The 17,774-nt window shown below is 44.8% G+C and overlaps 1 protein-coding gene across 2 annotated transcripts in view; it reads right to left on the minus strand.

Annotated features, from left to right (window-relative positions):
- The window catches only part of SLC14A1 (solute carrier family 14 member 1 (Kidd blood group)), a 41,726-nt gene extending 26,701 nt beyond the window's left edge, over positions 1–15,025 (minus strand). Inside the window, exons 1-4 of one of the 2 annotated variants that reach the window (XM_072992980.2) lie at positions 14,757–14,957; positions 6,517–6,686; positions 4,582–4,726; positions 388–577 (exon numbers count right to left, since the gene is read on the minus strand). In XM_072992980.2, coding sequence (XP_072849081.2) covers positions 388–577; positions 4,582–4,726; positions 6,517–6,681 — 500 coding nt within the window. In that variant the 5' untranslated portion in view covers positions 6,682–6,686; positions 14,757–14,957. Of the gene's footprint in view, positions 1–387; positions 578–4,581; positions 4,727–6,516; positions 6,687–14,756 lie in introns of both variants that reach the window. The other variant, XM_072992981.2, reaches the window with a different exon arrangement.
- Positions 15,026–17,774: the final 2,749 nt, after the last annotated feature.

Genomic DNA, 17,774 nt, shown 5'->3' on the forward strand with positions numbered 1-17,774 from the left:
TGCTGAGTTCCATGGAAGATATACGAGGGGCCTGAGGGTGTTTTCAGATGCTATCCAAGCAAAGCAGCCTTTCATATTCAAGAATATTTTGTGCTCAGGATGGGTTCTGTAAGTATTGAAATGAAAGGTAATCCGGAAATCTTTTCCATTCGATAACCTGTTTATAACTACATTTCTTAAGACAAAATTTTACATCTATCCTCTTACTTTACAAATTCAGCCATTATGCTCATGTTGTCTTATCAGCACCTTTGAAGTCTGGCACCCCCTTTTATCTTTTTCACAGATTTAATTGACGACATTGTGTGTGTGTGTGTGTGTAGGTTTACAAATAAGAAAGGAAAAAAGGAATGGAAGCATGAAATAAAGACTAAAGTGTCAACCTACCTGTCTTGGCACAGAATGAGCGCTGTCAGAGTTGAGACAATGACACCCGTGCAACATGTGAGCGTCATCCAGGGGCTCTGGACCAAGAACCCCACAATCATGATCAAACCACTGAGGGGATTGTTGACAAACATCACTTGGGACACACCACGCAGGACCCAGTCGGGCAACTGAAGGAACAGAGGCTTATCTGAAAAACATCCCCAAGGAAATAAAGATATACAAACTGAGAAGAGATATATACACACAGGTAACTTCACAAGATCACAACCTGGAATATGAGGCAACCATATGATGCATCTGCAAACAAGGCAAAGGTGATTATAGGATGCATTAACAGATGTATAGTCTCAGAATCCCATGAAGGGCTAGTCTGCCTCTATTCAGCACTAGTTAGGCCTTATTGAGAGTATTGTCTCCAGTTCTGGATGTCACACTTTAAGAAAGATACTAACAAACTGGAGCAACTTCAGAGGAGGGCGACAAGGATGATCAGGGGACTGGAAACCAAGCCCTAGGAGGGAAGACTGAAAGAACTGGGAATGTTTAGCCTTGAGAAAAGGAGACTGAGGGGAGATAATATGATAGCACTTTTCAAATACTTGAAAGGTGGTCCTATAGAGGAGAGGCAGGATCTGCTCTTGGTCATCCCAGAGTCCAGGACATGTAATAATGAGCTGAAGCTACAGGAAACCAGATTTAGGTTGACTATCAGGAAAAATCCTTAGCTATACAACAATGGAAGCAATGACCTCAGGAGTTGGTGAGCGCTTCCATGTGTTCAAGAGGAAATTAGACAACCCTCGGTCAGACCTGCTTTGATTTGGATTCCTGCCTTGAGCAGGGGTTGGACTTGATGGCCTTCTGGGCCCCTTCCAACTTCACTCTTCTATGATTCTGTGTTTCTGTGATTCCCCCGTACATGACCTGAAGGAACACAAGAGAGCTACTTGAAGCCAAGGGTGCAATCAGATAGAAGTTTGTTTTATGCTGGGGGTGGGCTGGTTCACTCCTTTAACCAGTGACTCCATGACACACGTGCTATCATGAACAAGCCCACCTCTGATTGATGTCTATCCGTTGCTCCTTTTTGCTTTGGTTCCAGCATGTGCGATCGCTGGGATCGAAACAAAGTGGCCGGCTGGCTGTCCCTTTGCTGAAGCCCTTCAATGATCTCGAGAAACGAAAAGCTTCTCCCCTGCTCGCTTGCAGAGGAGAAGGGAGAAAAAGCTTTCCCCCTTCAGTTTTTAGTTGTTGTTAATGCATCAGCAACAGCTTTGAATGGGTTGCTTTGAAAGCAACATAACATTGCTGTGGTGCCCCATGGGAGAGTAACAATTAAAAAGAAGCTTTTTCTCTCTTTCCAAGCCACAGAAGGGTCCTGGAAGGTTGCAATTTCACCCCTGCTGTCCCTGTGGGGGGTGGGGGTGGGGGTGAGCCTCTTAAGGGTCCTGGAAGGCACTCTCGGACCCTTTGGAGTCCCCCACCATCTCTCCACTGGGCCCTGGGGAGCGCTGTTTTACAATATTCACTCCATAAGACACAGGCACTTCCCCCCACTTTTTTTGGGAGGGAAGTGCATCTTATAGAGCAAAAAATACGGTAAATATCTGGCATGCAACATTTAGCCCCGGTTATATATAAACATTATACTTCTTTGAAAATATTCAGTGTCTCTCTGTGTGTGAATTTGGAATGGCTGCAGGAATGGCGGAGGGTGTGGGGTGGGAGAGACTTTAAACCACCTTCTTGCCACACATGGGTTGCTCAATTCAGAGTGAACCCCTACAGGCTTCATTGAAGTTTTTAAAAAAGGAAGTAGCATTCAGCGGTGTGCTGCACTTTTAACAGAGCATGTAGTTTCACCCTTTGACAGTTCCAGAACGGTTTTGCTTCTCTTGTTTGAAAGTTTATGGACTGGGACGACTGCCAACGTGTGTATCTCTGGCAACATCTGGCATGGCTCTCAGTCCTGATAGGGTTGTAAAATATGACACACGTTTATTATAGTTTGTGAAAACATTGTGCAGTTGGGAAGTTGATTGAGCGACACCACAAGGGCTGGTGGAGTTCACGCCGAAGATAAAAACGTGGCTTATTTATGTTGCTTACTTCTAAGATGGCAGATGGCCTGAGCATCTCCCGGCCAGCTTGTGCAAGGATTTCGACACGCCCCTCCATGTGTATCATTCAGGAGAGATAAATATAGGCAAGATAAATGACAAGGCTTAGAATTGGAACCAGGAGGACAGAAGGAAGAAGCCTGGAAATAAATATCTTTTGAGGTGTTTAGAGGTTAAAGCAAAGGCCAGCTCATAACTTAATTGCAATCGTAGCAAAGGCAGATGGGTCGCTTTGGAGGCAAAAAGCAAGACCCAGAGCACAGAGTTTTCTCCTCCAAGTCCCTGTCACCTCTGAAAAGCTGCTGCATACGGCCTAACGGTAGGGCTGGTCCTGGTTGCAAAAATGCAGGGAAGCTTATGGGACACTCAGGAAGCTACTGCACAACACCCAGAGATCTTTAATATATCCCAGTCTCCATTCTGCCCATTAACTAAAACCCTCTATAAGACAGCCGTTCTTGACCAGCAGGATATACATCGTTTGCGGGAGACAGAAATTCTCCAACGGGGGTAGAGAATTTTCATAACAATGACTAAGAACATCTTCTCCATGGACTCCCATGTCCCTCTGCAAGAGAGCATCTGGATTTACCTGCTCCAGATTAGCCTTCTGGGACAATTTGGCATTCTAGTGGTAACTTTACATTGTGGTTCTGTGCCATCAAGTCACTTCTGGCTAGAGATGGGCATGAACTGTGTTTTGGCGGCTTGGCCTGGTTTGGCATGGCACCTGTTCCATTGGTGCTGCACACTTCTCTCACCTGCCTCCTCGGGTGATCATCCAGTCACCGGCAGCAGCATGGGCTTCCTTGCCCTGCCTCCTTGTCTGAGAGGGCAATTGCCTGAGGAGGCACAGCACGGAAGCCTGTGCTGCTGCCGGTGAGTGGGTGATTGCCTGAGGAGGCAGAGGAAGGCAGTGTGCTCCTGCTGGTGAGTGGGCAATCACCCAGAGGAGGTGGGGGAGGGAAGCGCATGGCACCCACCGAACACCTGTGAGGGTGCTGCTCTGAACCGGGCTGAATTTCCCAAGCACGGTTTGTCTCCATCTCTACTTTTGACTCAAGACAACCCTACTAGGGCTTTCAAGGTATAACAGATGTTTAAGGCGTGGTTTGCCATTAGCACCCTTCGACGAGTTTCCATGGCACAGCAGGAATTTGAACCCAGATCTATTACGCTCTAGTCGGACACTCTGTTCACCACACCACATTGGCTCGTGGCCACATGGAACTGCTAGTGTTCCCATGATCCTTTGCAGCTTTTGCCCACCCACTTTGGATGATAAAACTGCAGATGTCCTTCATAGGGGAAAGGGAGATTTTGTATGATGGTGAGACTTGGGATACGGAAGTAGTGTGTGTATTTATGCAGTTGTTCTTTTATTCTCATGCTAGTTCTGACAGCTTCACTTAAAAAAATTAGGGTTACGTAAAGTAGCTTCAGCTCCAGACACATTCAACAATATTTACTCTCCATATTTACTTTCTGATCCAGAACCAACCCTATCCTCCTGCTCCCTAAGATGGGAAGAGAAGCCATCCTATCACTGCCACTCCCCACCGCCACTGTGCCACATGCAGAAGAAGTAGCTCTTTCTCGTAGCTACTGCCTCATGGTCTGGCAATATCTATAATGCCTCTTCCATAGGGTTCCTCATGCCAAGAGTTAAGCACAGAGCATGCTGAGAAGCAGCTGTGCTGTACAGATGGGAGGTAGCAGTGATGGGGGGTTAGAGGAAGAGGCCAGCGGTAGCAAAGTTTGGTTCAGGCCATGAGGCGTGGCAGGCTGTGGTAGTTGTATCACTCCCAGGGTTCCACCACTTGAAATGACTAACGGCTAGCATGGCCCTGGGTAGTTATTGGGAAAAGGTTTGGACAGATGATTCTTCCACTTTATTGTCAAGGTAGAGTTGTCCTTGCATGAAGATTTAGCTTTCCCCCAAGTATACAAAACAGAGACAACTCTGCCGAATGCCAGAAAATTGGGACTGATCCAAGGTCAACTCAACAGCCTTCAAGATGACCACCACAACTCCAAGCTCAATGCAATGGTGCCTTGTGCATACAATTACCTTCCAGCCAGTCTCTGAATGCCTTCATATCACCTGTGACATAGCTCAAACTTCCGCAGATTCGTCTCCAACATTGTCCTGTCCGAGTTTCTGTTTTCTCGGACTTTTCTTTGGGGGTTTCAATTTCCATGGTGATGTTGGGGCCCTGATGGAACAAGAACAAAAAAGCATCAGATTTCACAATGTATTCAGGAATTACTTGCAAGATGAAGTGGGCTTCATCATTCCTCAGAGAGGGTAAAGCTACAATTATTGGACGTATTTGTTGCACGTGTTTATGGTGATTTGAGCGCATGGCCATTAAAAAAAATTATTTATTGCAGCTTTGGTGGTTAGACTGCCCAAGATTCCATTCTCCGGCTGATATCCACCATACCTAAAAGATGAAATGCAATCACACCATGGCTTTGGATAGCATGTAGTAAAACCTAGGAAGGAAATCAGCAGCAGAGAATCAAAATGCCCTACAGTGCAGCAAGCCAAAAGTAAATCAGCAGCAAGACAGAAGAGTGTCAACCATCAAAATTAGTTCTTAAAAGACCTGGGGGGACAGAAAAATTTTCACCTGGCAATGAAAAAAAAGTAAGGTGGGAGTCAGAGAAACCTTTCCGTGGAAGGTATTCTACAGAGAAGTTGCCCGTCCTGGACAATCCTTCTGTCTTGGACTCATCAACACTGCCAGCTTTGGCTGGGGCACCTGAAGGAGACCTATTAGTCATGATGGCTATGTCTTGCCCCTAGTATTTGAGCAGAGCTTGGAAACAGCACGTTAGATTTAAGGGTCAACACTGAAATTGTGTTACTCTTGTGTTAAACAAGAAGAATGCATTTAACGTTTTAATAACTTTTCTTTCAAACTTTTTTGCTTTTCCTCTGTGGATTCCAGGCTTGGGTTCCCAGATGTTCTTGGACTACAATGCCCAGAAATCCTGGCTAGCACTGCTAGTGGTGAAGGCTTCTGGGAGATTTAGTCCAAGAACATGTGGGGGACCCAAGATTGGGGAACCAATGCTTTAGATGAATCCGTTGGGTTGGGCTTCTTGGAACACAACAAGACTGATTTTTATGTTACTGTGATCAATCTAACAAGGAGGCCAAAATCCAGTTGGTAGGGGAGGCAAACAGCGTAACCAAAAGCAGCTTTTTGCTGCTGGTCATGCAATTTTTGGGTGGCTGCCGGGCTGGTTGGTTGGCACACACCCAAAAATCGAAGCGTAGACTCATTTAATTGTCAAGGAGAAGCCACTGCAAGTTACATCACCATGCAACAGGATTTGGGCCATCATTTCTATGCTCTGGAATGGAGGCACTAGGCATCTCGATATCCAGTTACTGGAGAACATGAGCAAGGCTACGCTAAAGTGCTTGTGCCACAGATGTGAGCTCCTAAAAGTGGGGTATTTGCTTGGTTAGTTTATCCTTTTCGGTGTTCAGCCAGCCAAAATACAGATGGGCATGGTCACGCTGGATTGTATTTTTATGTGGGGTCACGAAGAGTGGGACACGACTAAACGACTAAACGAAATGAGGTGCACAATCGGAACACTGTGAAGGCAGCAATTGATGTCACAGTCTATTTGGGATTGCACACATGTACATTCACAGAAAGCAGCAACCTCTTGAACAAGCTTCTGCAGGCTGAAAAACCATTTACACAAACACCTTCCATGGTGGCCGAGAAGGTGAAAAGCTGGCAGGAAAAGGAACTCCAGCTAGGCTCATGGTCTGATCATGCTGCTTCTTATGTTCTTTCCATGTTTTGGTTAGAAGTAATTCAGGGGTGCAAAGGCCTTCGCATGTACTTAGCAGTGCTGCTGTGCCATAGCGTGAAAACCCGAAGGGCTCCAGGAATTGTGAGACACACCCAGCAACCTTCCACCAACCTGACCTTTGAATCTCAATCATAGATGGAGGCCACGTTCAAAGTACGCCTACCTGGGCTTCCAGCAGTGGCAAGCTTTGAGAGGGGTCTTGGGCACATGCTGGCCAGCGCTGGCAATTAAATTCAGAATCATAAGGCTTGGGTCCATCTGCTGAGGTGTCTGGTTGGGCTGGGATGGTGGAAGGCCCAGGCATAGCGGCGAGAGAGCATCCATCCATCTCCCCTAGCATTGCAGGTGTGACAAATGTCAGGAAGAAGGAAGTCAATAGGAGAAGTAACTGTGTCCTGGCAAGATTTTTATTATTATTTTATAGAACTCGGTCAGATGTCAATGAGCTATACAGTTTATGGCAAGGGTGGGCACCTGAATGTGTAGTAGATTAACATAGAGTTTTGACTCCCAAGTTCAACCACAGGCTAAAAGCTCGAGAAGATTTTTCATCCCACTGCCGTTGGAGCTACCAACCTCCACTGAAGCTAGAACAGCTCAGATTTTAGCTGCAGTCCCTCTATGCCAAAATATTTTGGAGAGTTCTTTTGGACTTAATAATAGTGAAACAAAAATGTGAGTGAGTTCAACACATACAACAGAGCCAATACAAACCCTTTAACCTCTAAACTAAATGCTGTTATGCCCACTCTGCAGAATGCAGACTAGAAAGCTATCTTCCAGTTTCCAAACCCTCGGTTTACAAACATGTTGTGTGCATGTTTCCCAAAAGTTGTCTCCTCATCTTTTGAAATAATAATAAAAAAGGGGGACGGGGAATTAGCAAAGGTTGTCACTGGAAACCATGGTCAAAATCGTCCATAGTATGTGAAAGAAAGAGAGTGAAAAAAGAAAGGGACAAAAATCATCTGAAATGTGGTGTTGGAGTCGGGTCTTACAGATATGACAGACCACCACAAAGGCAAATAAGTGGATGCTCAATCAAGTCAAAGCTTAACTCTCACTATAGCAAAAAAATGGGTCAGCTGGGGCTATTCTACCACGCAGAACTGACCAGAAGACAGAACTGACCAGAAAAGGCAATATGGCTGGAGGAAAATGCTGTGTGTGTGTGTGGGGGGGCAATAGGAAAAACAGGAAGACCTAACATGAGACAGGTTGCCTCAATAAAGGAAGCCACAGATGCTAGATTGCAAGACCTGAGTAAAATTTACTGGAAAAGACAACATTGCTACAATGAGGGCGAAGGAAGAGAGAACAACCTAATATGAGATGTTGGTTTGCAAGATCTGAGCAGAATTGTTAATGATAGGACATTTTGGACTCCATTAACTCATATTGTCACCACATATCAGCAGTAACTTGATGGCACATAATGACTTCAGGGGGCATTTTTAAATTTCCAAGCAATTGAATAGTGAAACAGAGACTCTAACAGGAGATTATGACAGGGTAGCAAAACAAAACAAAACAAAACAAAAAAACAAAACAAACCATGATTTCACAGCCTAAATGTGTGAGTTTGTTCTGTATTTTAATGTACAGTATTTAAAAATATTTTTATATCTATGTTTTTAAAAAATTAATATTCTTTTTCTATCTTCACTTTTGCAACCACATACAGAATTCATTTGCAAGCATGACTCCCATAAGCTTGTCTGGTTGGGAATGAGTTAAAATGTTAGCTAAAGATCAACTAACTGGTCTGGATTGACAGAGTCAAAAGGCCAGATGGCTCCAGAGGTGAAGCTGATTTCCCCTTTGAAAACTTATGTGAAGAGACTTTATAGTCTCAGAAATCCTAAGAAAGTGGTAAAACAAACACAAGAACTGTTTTTCTAAGGTAAGGGAAAGGCTTTGAACATCCCTTACAAAATTGCATGCTAATTCCCTGAAGACACACGGCAAAATGTCCTCCTTTCTGAAGCACTGTCACTCTTATTACATTTTTAAAGGGAACCTTTTCTCTCTCTCTTTAAAGAAAACCTATCTTTTCAGTCTGTTTCTATGACCTTTCTCTCCAAATATGTTCCTCCCTCCCACCTATGAATGTATATGATGTTTCATTTTCTGAAGCTCCTGCTGGCAAGCCTGAACGACACATGCTCAGTCTTAAAACAAAGTGGTTGTGCTTTCCCTTTGAAAGGCTTTTTTTTGAGGGTTTATATTTCAGCCCCTGCAGCCTGGATTCTTTCCAAATTAAATACGAGTGAATGGGTCCAATCATTGTCTTTCAAGATAAGCAAGATTGATATTTTCAATGTAGTGGTGCCTCGTATAACAAGCGCCCCGTTTAATGACGAATCCGCATAGCGATGTGGATTTTGCGATTGCAAAAGCGATCGCATTGCGATGTTTCCTATGGGGTTTTCCCCATAGGCCCCATTTCCCCCCAGCTGACCGGCGGTCACTTCGGAGCGACCGTGGTGGAGGCTTCCCTAGCGGTCGCTCCGAAGACAGTGCCGCCCAGCTGGGGGGAAAAACGCTTCGGAGTGCCTGCAGTGGAGGCTTCCCCGGCGATTGCTCCGAAGCCTTCTCCCCCCAGCGGGCCGCACTGCCTTTGGAGCGACTGCGCTGGAGGCTTCCCCGGCGGTCGCTTTGAAGGCAGCGCCATCCAACTGGGGGGAGAAGGCTTCAGAGCGATCGCGGTGGAGGCTTCCCCGGCGGTCGCTCCGAAGGCAGCGCCGCCCAGCTGGGAGGAGAAGGCTTGGAGCGACCGCGGTGGAGGCTTCCCCAGCGGTTGCTCAGAAGCCTGCTCGGCCCAGCTGGGGGAAAATGGCTGCCCGCAGCATTTTCGCGCCTCGCTTACTGAGGCGGCGAAAATGGCAGCCAGATGGGGGATTCTTCACTTACCGGTGAGTTTTTCCCCAATAGGAACGCATTAAACAGAGTTTAATGCGTTCCTATGGGTTCCCCCCCCCCCCCGCATAGCGAAGAATCCAGATAGCAACATTAATCCTGGAACGGATTACCATCGCTATGCGGGGCACCACTGTATATGATCTGTGTTAAATCTGGGGTTGTTTCGGGTCACTTTTTTCTGCTTTGGTGGGAGGGGGACAGTTTTACTTTAAAAAAAAGCAGAACCTGGAAACCCTTTCTCCAAATTCCCCCAAATTTAGCATAGAGCAAGAGCCCACTGTCTGCTACAACTGTGGCAAATCTGGTACCGATCCAGTTTCAAAGTTGTAATTTTTGTTTGGGCCACCTCTATTTTTAGGATTGCTTTGTAGAATGTTGATGTGCTCTGCCACACAATATCATAGCGGCACTCTCATGCAGCTATAATAATTGTCTAGGGCAGAGAGGGGCAACATATATCCTTCATGGTACATGTGCCTGCACGTAGCCATTTTTGTAATCATCACCTCCTTCGCGTGCTGCCGCCACCCAAATTCAGGACCACAGTAAAAACTTCACCGTCTTTGATTCATCTTCTCTTCCTCTCTGGGAAAAGAAAGAAATGCTGGGGTTCCCCTCTTGAAGCCACTCTATGGTGTGGAAGGACACTCTGGGACCCTCTTTTATCACAAAGTATCAGCTGTAAAAAATCAGTGGCTTCTGTTGAATTTCAGTAACTGTGAGTGACATCTGGTAGAGCTTGTGGTGTCATGGGTTGTAGAAATTCGGGAGCAGACAATGCAGTATTCCCCCCAACCATCCAAAGTTATCCATGCTATTTTGAGGGAGAGGACGTTTCCTCAAAAGTTTCTTGGGGGTGAGTCTGTCTCATCATTGGTAGGAGGAGCAGCTTGGCAGCTGTGTAGCCCACCTAGACAGCTGTTTGCTTCCTCCCTCACCCCCTGGCCCTTGCATCTTTCCAGGAGATTGTGGAGGATTGGAACAATGATAGATAAGTCTTGGTAAAACTGCCCTCTTTATCATCATCATCAACAACAACAACATGCTATCGACCTTCTTCAGAGCTTTCCAAGTAAAGACTACTCAGAAGTGGTTTCCCATTCCCTTTCTCTAGGGGAAGCCTTGGGGCTGTCAAGCTTGTGCCCAAGGCCACCCAGGCTAGCTCTACTCACAAGGAGGCACTGTGGGGAATTGAACTCTCAGCCTCTGGTTCCATACCAGATACCTAAACCACTCTTTAGCAGGAGAGGTGTGGAGGGGAAACACCAGTATTCTAAGTAAAAGGTCTGAGAAATTTTGGTTCATCCCTAGATAAATCATATCTTACTAATAACTGAAAATAAGCGATATGACTCAGAGCAACTCAAAGGATGCATAGCATGCCTTTCCCTCAAGATTAACAACACAGTTCTTTGTATGTCTATTCAGAAGGAATGGATGTCCATCTCAGATGGATAAGCAGACCTTGGAAATGTTCCTTTTTTTTAGACTACAAATCCCAGAATGCCCAACCACCATGGCCCTGATGCTGGCAGATGACAGTCTTCTTTATGGAGCACAAGAGTTCTCGTAATTTTCTAAGGGTCTGCAGCTTTATTGCCCAAATTCGGAGCAACAGCAAATAAATAAATGCTTCGTTTTCTTTCGCCTTTGCATAAAGATAAGGAGAAAGAACAACATGCAACAAACTCCTTTGCTGGCTCTCATATCTGAGGGCTTGATTCTGAGCTTGGAAATCTGTTAGTCTTCCAGACTCCATTCCTCAGCATTTGCAAAATGGTCGAACCGGCAGGGTCAAATGTACAAACCACCCGACTGACCAACCAACTTATCAACCAACGGAGTGTGTCTATCAAACAAGGTCAGTCAGGTCCACATACATTCTGTTTTCAAGTAACTCTAGTGGCAAATCAAATAAATCCCAGCCCTAAAGACCGAACAGTGTGTAACAAGGACAGGGGGTGCCCCAAGATTTTTGGCAACCAGAAGCAAAACAGAAAATGACGCCTCACCAGTCCCCTAGGACAATGTGGACAGGACCCGAAGTTCCCCATGATATATTGGCACACAAGGTGGAATATCTCAGAAGAAATTCTGCCTCTTTCTGGCAGTAAATACACAACTATGAGAAGTCGGACCACCAATAATTTCCTGGCCTTTCCTGATACTTAGTATACAATGTTCCCTCTAAGTGTGTGGCCGAGCAAGTGACACACAAGGGGCACAGCCTCCACACAGAGCTCCAGAGCATTAGAGGGAATGTTGCAAATATTTGTTTTATGAGTCAGCTGGGGTCTCCTCTTAGCGATAGAACTGGCCCCAAACAAGAAGTAAGGGACACACGCATATAAAACAAAACAATATAACACATAATGAAGAGTGCAATCATGTCCATGTTAACTTAGAAATAAGACCCACTGAGCTCAATCGTGGGTTCCCAGATTCATGGATAGCACAGGGTGGGAGACCTTCAGATGTTGACCAATTGCTGATGTTGGTAGACTATGCTCCTCTGGTCATCCTTAATCATCTTTGACTTTGGGTCCTCTTAGCTGAGACTGCTGGGGATTGGAGTCTGGCAATACTGGGAGAACCAACCCCTGGATGTATGATTAGAGCTTGATTTATGGCATTCATTTTGCACATAATGTGATGACGACTCTTATCTTGGATGTGGATAAAATTACAACAGATGGGCCTGTCAATAACTGCATGGAAATTCTGAACACAGAAACAGTTTAATTCTGAACCTGAGAGGCTTAGGTGAAGGAGATTTTCGGTCACTATGGCCAGATAAGGTGATGGTATTCTTCACACCTTGGAAAGCCAGGATTCCATGCTATTTGGCTATGCAATGCTGGACCCCGTGGACCTGATCCCGGAAGGCACTTTGCCTTTCCTTAATCCTTTGAATGGCAACAAATTTGGCCAGTGGAGAAGGTAGATAAGCTGCAAGCAGTGCTTACTGAGTAGGGCAGGTATCTTTTCAGCGAGGCAAACAAGCAGATAACATCATGGCATAGAAAGATAATCCCTAGGAAGCAAAGGGCCTTGGGGTGATAAAAAAAGAGATGCTGGTTACATGAGTGAAACTCATGTATGGCATGACCCAAAATTTGGTTTCGCTAAGGTCATAAGTATGTACCGTGGATTGAGGGAAGAAATTCTTAATGCTTCATAATGCTAGAAATTTGGGCCATCCATTGCAGTGATTTACACCATGCAGAAAAATCACCACAGCTATCATGATTTATTAATTTACACAACACAGGATGAGCTTAGATCTGTGGAAGTCATGCCACTGGGTTGGAAAAGAAATCAGATAAATGAGTAGAGAAGAGGAAGTGTATCAACAACTACTAGCAACTATCGCCATATAGAATAGGAAAATAATATACTAGAGAACATCGGTTGCCATATAACAGAAAACAGGAGAAGATTATCGCTCTCATGTCTTGCTGGTGGGGCTTCATGAAACATTCAGCTATCCGTTATATGGAAAAGGATGGGATGCCAGATAGACCTTTTCAGTTTGCTTCTCACAGCCCTAAACATCTCCATGCTACATCCTAGCTTTAGCTGAAGCAAGTAGGGGAAAATACTATCATCCATGTCATCTTATCACCTTTATCTCAAAATTTTATTTATATCCCAAAGCTGAAATGCCGTCCTCTGTGAGAAAATGAGAGAAACACAACTGGTTTCCAGCACTGTAATGAATCCTCTTAGAACTGCAGAGCTAGAAGGGACCCTATATAAATAATCAAGTTCAGCCCCTGCTCAGAAGGCACAGAGGGGAATTGAACTTTCAATGTCTGTAGCTTGATGCCTAAACCACTGAGTGGTGTGGATGGATGCCAATCAAGATTCATGTGGGGAAAAGGGTAGCAATAGGAATTCAGGTTTAACTTATACTTAAAAAAAAAGGCCTTTTCATCCCCAAGGGGAAGAAATCTACAAATTTTAGTAAATTCATCAAATGTGACGAGTTTTAGTAAATTTGTCAAAAATGATGAATTTTAGTAAATTTTGAGTAAATTCATCAAATGTGATGAATTTTAGTAAATTTTACCAAATTTTTCAAATGTGATGACTTTTAGTAAATTTTGAGTAAATTTAATAAAACATGATGAATTTTAGTAAATTTTGAGTAAATTCGTCAAATGTGATGAATTTTAGTACATTTTAGTAAATTTGTCAAACATGAACTGAAACAAAAAAGCTCCTCTGTTTCAATATGTGCAACTATTACAGGCTTAGAGAACATTAAGTTGTACTTTCCTGTTCTGTAAAGATAAGGAGCCCATAAAAAAAGAGATGGCAGCCTTCATTCAGCCTTCTCCATATGGTTCAATACACAGGAGTTCAAACCCAGAAATTTTGAGATCAAAACACTCAAATAAGTCCTAGGGCTTAATGGACAATACCTGTTCTGGGTTGTCTTCCCCCTGTCACATCCACTCTTTCAAAACATGAAGTCTTTTTTCCATTTCATATGTGAAGAAATTTGCAAATTTGGGCAAATTCGTACCAATGTGCCAAAATCAAACCTCTCACCTAACTCGAGAAATGGGTGAGAGGCACCCCATTCGCTCTGAGTGGACATTCGTCGATTATCAAGAATGCTGATTTTCATGAAACAGTTCTTTAGACATCTCGCCCCCAAATGATGCGTTTGGTGGATCTGCTTCTTTTAATCCTCTAGTGGGGAAACAATTACATCTGCAGATAGTATAGCAAGCCTTGCTCAGCTGATACCTGTTAAAGATCTCTTCCAGTGACACCATTAAATAGATGTCACAGAAAAATCTGACAATTATAAAGTATCCCATGTTTCACCCCCCCCCCCCCAAAATCAATAGTCCACTTCTGCTGCTTGGCTGCGGCTTCCCAATTTTGTCACTCTGAATGCTTGAAAAATCACAACCATTCCTTTGCACGCTAGTCTGGAATAAGCACGAGGCGAGCCCCATGTATTTCAGCTTCCAGAGACTTAGCTGAACTTTGAAGTTTTTCCTGTCTCTTATCTCCTTCCACCAGTTGTTTTTCATCAGACCCATCAAGAGACAGTACAAAAGCAGATAAGGGAAATGTGCCGGGGCAGCCAACGGTGTTTATTCAGAAGTAACACTTCCTGTGTAGTCTGCCTGCCCGTAGGGTTAGTGGAACATAGCCCTGTGTTGGACAACCACAAAAACACCTGCTGGTGGTCTTCTGTATCTCCATAATTGCAACGCCCGTGTTTATTTGGGAGTCCTACTGAGTTCAAAGGAGCTGACTGGCTGTTATGGGTTCTTGTGCTCCTACACAGGCGATCTTCTGGTTTATTTTATTTGCTCTTCCATTCCTCTCACAGGTCTTTTCAACATCTTCCAGCGAGGACTCAATAACGGTGGGTGAGCGACAGAGGGAGAGGGACACGGTAGAATGAAAGGTCTGCCGTCGGGCACTTAAGCAAGCAAATAAACTGCACTTTCTTACCTTGAGCTGCTCTCCAGCCAGGAAGGTCCTCTCTTCTGCCAAGGTTTATCGCTTAACAAGAGTGTGCAGAGAGAGTGATAGTGGGAGAGTGCATGCTTTGCATCACTTTATATAGTCCATAGCAACCTGGAACCTAGTATCAGCCGTAGTGGGAGGGCAGCTTTCCTCCCTTTTCACCCACACACCCTTATTGCCTTCTCTGTCTTTGTTTTCCCTCCAGCCCAAGTTGTTCTTGGCATTCTGAAAGAAAAATAAAAACACAAAACAAACAAGCAACTCCCCACCCCAACAATCCACCCACACGGCCATAAACATATTGTGCACTCTCCTTTCTAGGGAAAATTTATTTGCTGGGTTACAGCTTCCAGAATACCCCATCTCCCTGGCCAGTGGCCATGCTGGCTGGGCATGGAGAGAGATTTGAGGTCCAAAAAGTAACTTTTTCCAAACTTTTGAGAGAGAGGCATGGCTGGCTATACACACACCAAAGCCTAGCCAAATGGGCTTAGGTCTCTTCTTGGCAAAAGCCAAAAAGCTCTCCAGTTCATATCGACAGGCCTTAACGTTTTTTTTTTAAATTTAAAACTTTTTTAAACCTTGCCTTTCTCTCAAAAAAGGATGCATGGCGGCTTACGTGATTAAAAACACAATATTTAAAGCTAAAAACAATTACACTTTCCTCTTGAATTGAACAGGTCTGAGCAGTGTAGTTTTGATTATGCATGGATTTGTTTTCTGATTAGATAGACACACAGACAGACAGACAGACAGATAGACAGACAGACAGATAGATAGATAGATAGATAGATAGATAGATAGATAGATAGATAGATAGATAGACAGACAGACAGACAGACAGACAGACAGACAGACAGACAGACAGATAGATAGATAGATAGATAGATAGATAGATAGATAGATAGATAGATAGATAGATAGATAGATAGATAGATAGATAGATAGATAGATAGATAGATAGATAGATAGATAGATAGAGCAAATCAAGCTTGAACTATCTCTGGAGACATAAATGTTGAAACGGAGACTGTCCGACTGTGAGAAGATAAGATTCTCTTTAAAAGACAATAATGCTGGGAAAAGTTGAAGGCAGCAAGAAAAGAGGAACACCAAATGTGAGATGGAATGACACCCTAAAGGAAGCCACAGACTGAGTTTGCAAGAATTGAGCAGGGCTGTTGCGGACGGGACCTTTTGGAGATGGCTCATTCATAGGGTCACCGTGAGTAGGAGCCAACTCGACTGCACGTACCAACAACTAACCAATAGGATTCTATCCAGTATTACAGTAAAACTGAATTGAATCTATTACTATTGTTGTTGTTTCAGTGCTGTTGTTGAGTGCTTAGAGCACTCACCGGGCAGTTGACAACACAATTATGCAAAACAGCATCACACACACCCCCCAGCAAGCTCATTTTACCAACCTTGTAAGGATGGAAGGCTGAATAAACCTTGAGCTGGCTACCTGAACCCATTGGAATTTAACTCCGGTTGTGAGAAGAGGCTTAACTGCAATACTGCGGTTTAGAAACTGTGCCACAGAGCTCTCTATTGTCGTCTAAAAGCATCCAGCTGCTTACAACTATTTAAAAGCACATCAGGAAAACCAAAGCCTAAAAGTGCAGCATTCCCCCTGTAAAACCAGTTCATCAGCAGCCTGTTCAGTAGGTATGGGAGTCAAAGACTGATTTTTTTTTCTGGTCATAGCTGGGACTACAAATCCCAGAATCCCTCAGGGTCATGTTGGATGGAGAAGGTCTAGCAGGAGTAAGTCTCTGAAAAAGGAAATTTTTCTAAGCTCCGTTCCTCCTCAACACATAGTTTGCAAAAGAACTGCACACAGCCCAGGTACAGATGAAAGGGGGGGAAAAAAGAGACGTTCACACGATAAAAGCCACACAATGGTCATGCATTTTAATTGACTGCAATTTTTGTGTGAAACGTATTCCTCAAACTGAGGAATTTGGGGCATTTTCAAGAGTACCCCGGACATGATGGTACTACTTTCCAATGGGGCCAGCCCTGTCATGGACCAGGGGGGCCACGTGACTCAGGTGGCTGAGAAAGGTAGGGGTCAGATACCTTTCTCCAACTTCAGGTTGCCCACTACGGCTGCCATGGCACTAGCGGCCACCCCACTCACCAGGCCACCCATGCTTCAATTCCCTAAACACTGTAGTTACTCTGACTCTTAAAAGACTCTGGAATCACAGAGTTGTAGGGTTGGAAGGAACCCCAAGAACCATGGACGCCAACTCCCCAAGGAATGCAGGATGTCTGCAGGTAAAGCTTGGCATACCTATGCGTCACTCTCCAGGGCAGTGGTTCCCAACCTGGGGTTCCCCAGATGTTCTTGGACTACAACTCCCAGAAATCCTGCCCAGCACAGCCAGTGGAGAAGGCTTCTGGGAGTTTTAGTCCAAGAACATCTGGGGAACCAACATTGGGAACCACTGCTCTCGGGGCTTTCGTCCGAGGAAGACATAGTGGTTGTTGTTGTTGTTTAGTCGTTAAGTCATGTCCGACTCTTCATGGCCCCATGGACCAGAGCACACCAGGCCCTCCTGTCTTCCACCGCCTCCCGGAGTTGGGTCAAATTCATGTTGGCCGCTTCGATGACCCTGTCCATCCATCTCGTCCTCCTTCATCCCCTCCTCCTCTTGCCTTCACCCTTTCCCAACATCAGGGGCTTTTCCAGGGAATCTTCTCTTCTCATGAGATAGCCAAAGAATTGGAATCTCAGCTTCAGAATCTGTCCTTCCATGGTGGGTGAGGGGGCTCCAAAGAGAGTCCCCTTATACCTCAACATCCTTCCTTGCCTTCTGGCTGCCCCGGAGAGCGGTCTCACTCTGCTTAATGACTGAACCAGCCTTGTCCTCTGACCCATCCTGACTGTTAAGGCTGTCAGCACTTGTCCAAAGTCCTTCCCAGCCAATAGCAAGACTTTCTGGGATTACACTTGGGACCTTCTGTGCTCCACTTGCACTCCTCTCCCAT

This window comes from Pogona vitticeps, chromosome 2 (genome assembly GCF_051106095.1).
Source record: "Pogona vitticeps strain Pit_001003342236 chromosome 2, PviZW2.1, whole genome shotgun sequence".
Taxonomy (NCBI): Eukaryota; Metazoa; Chordata; class Lepidosauria; order Squamata; family Agamidae; genus Pogona; species Pogona vitticeps.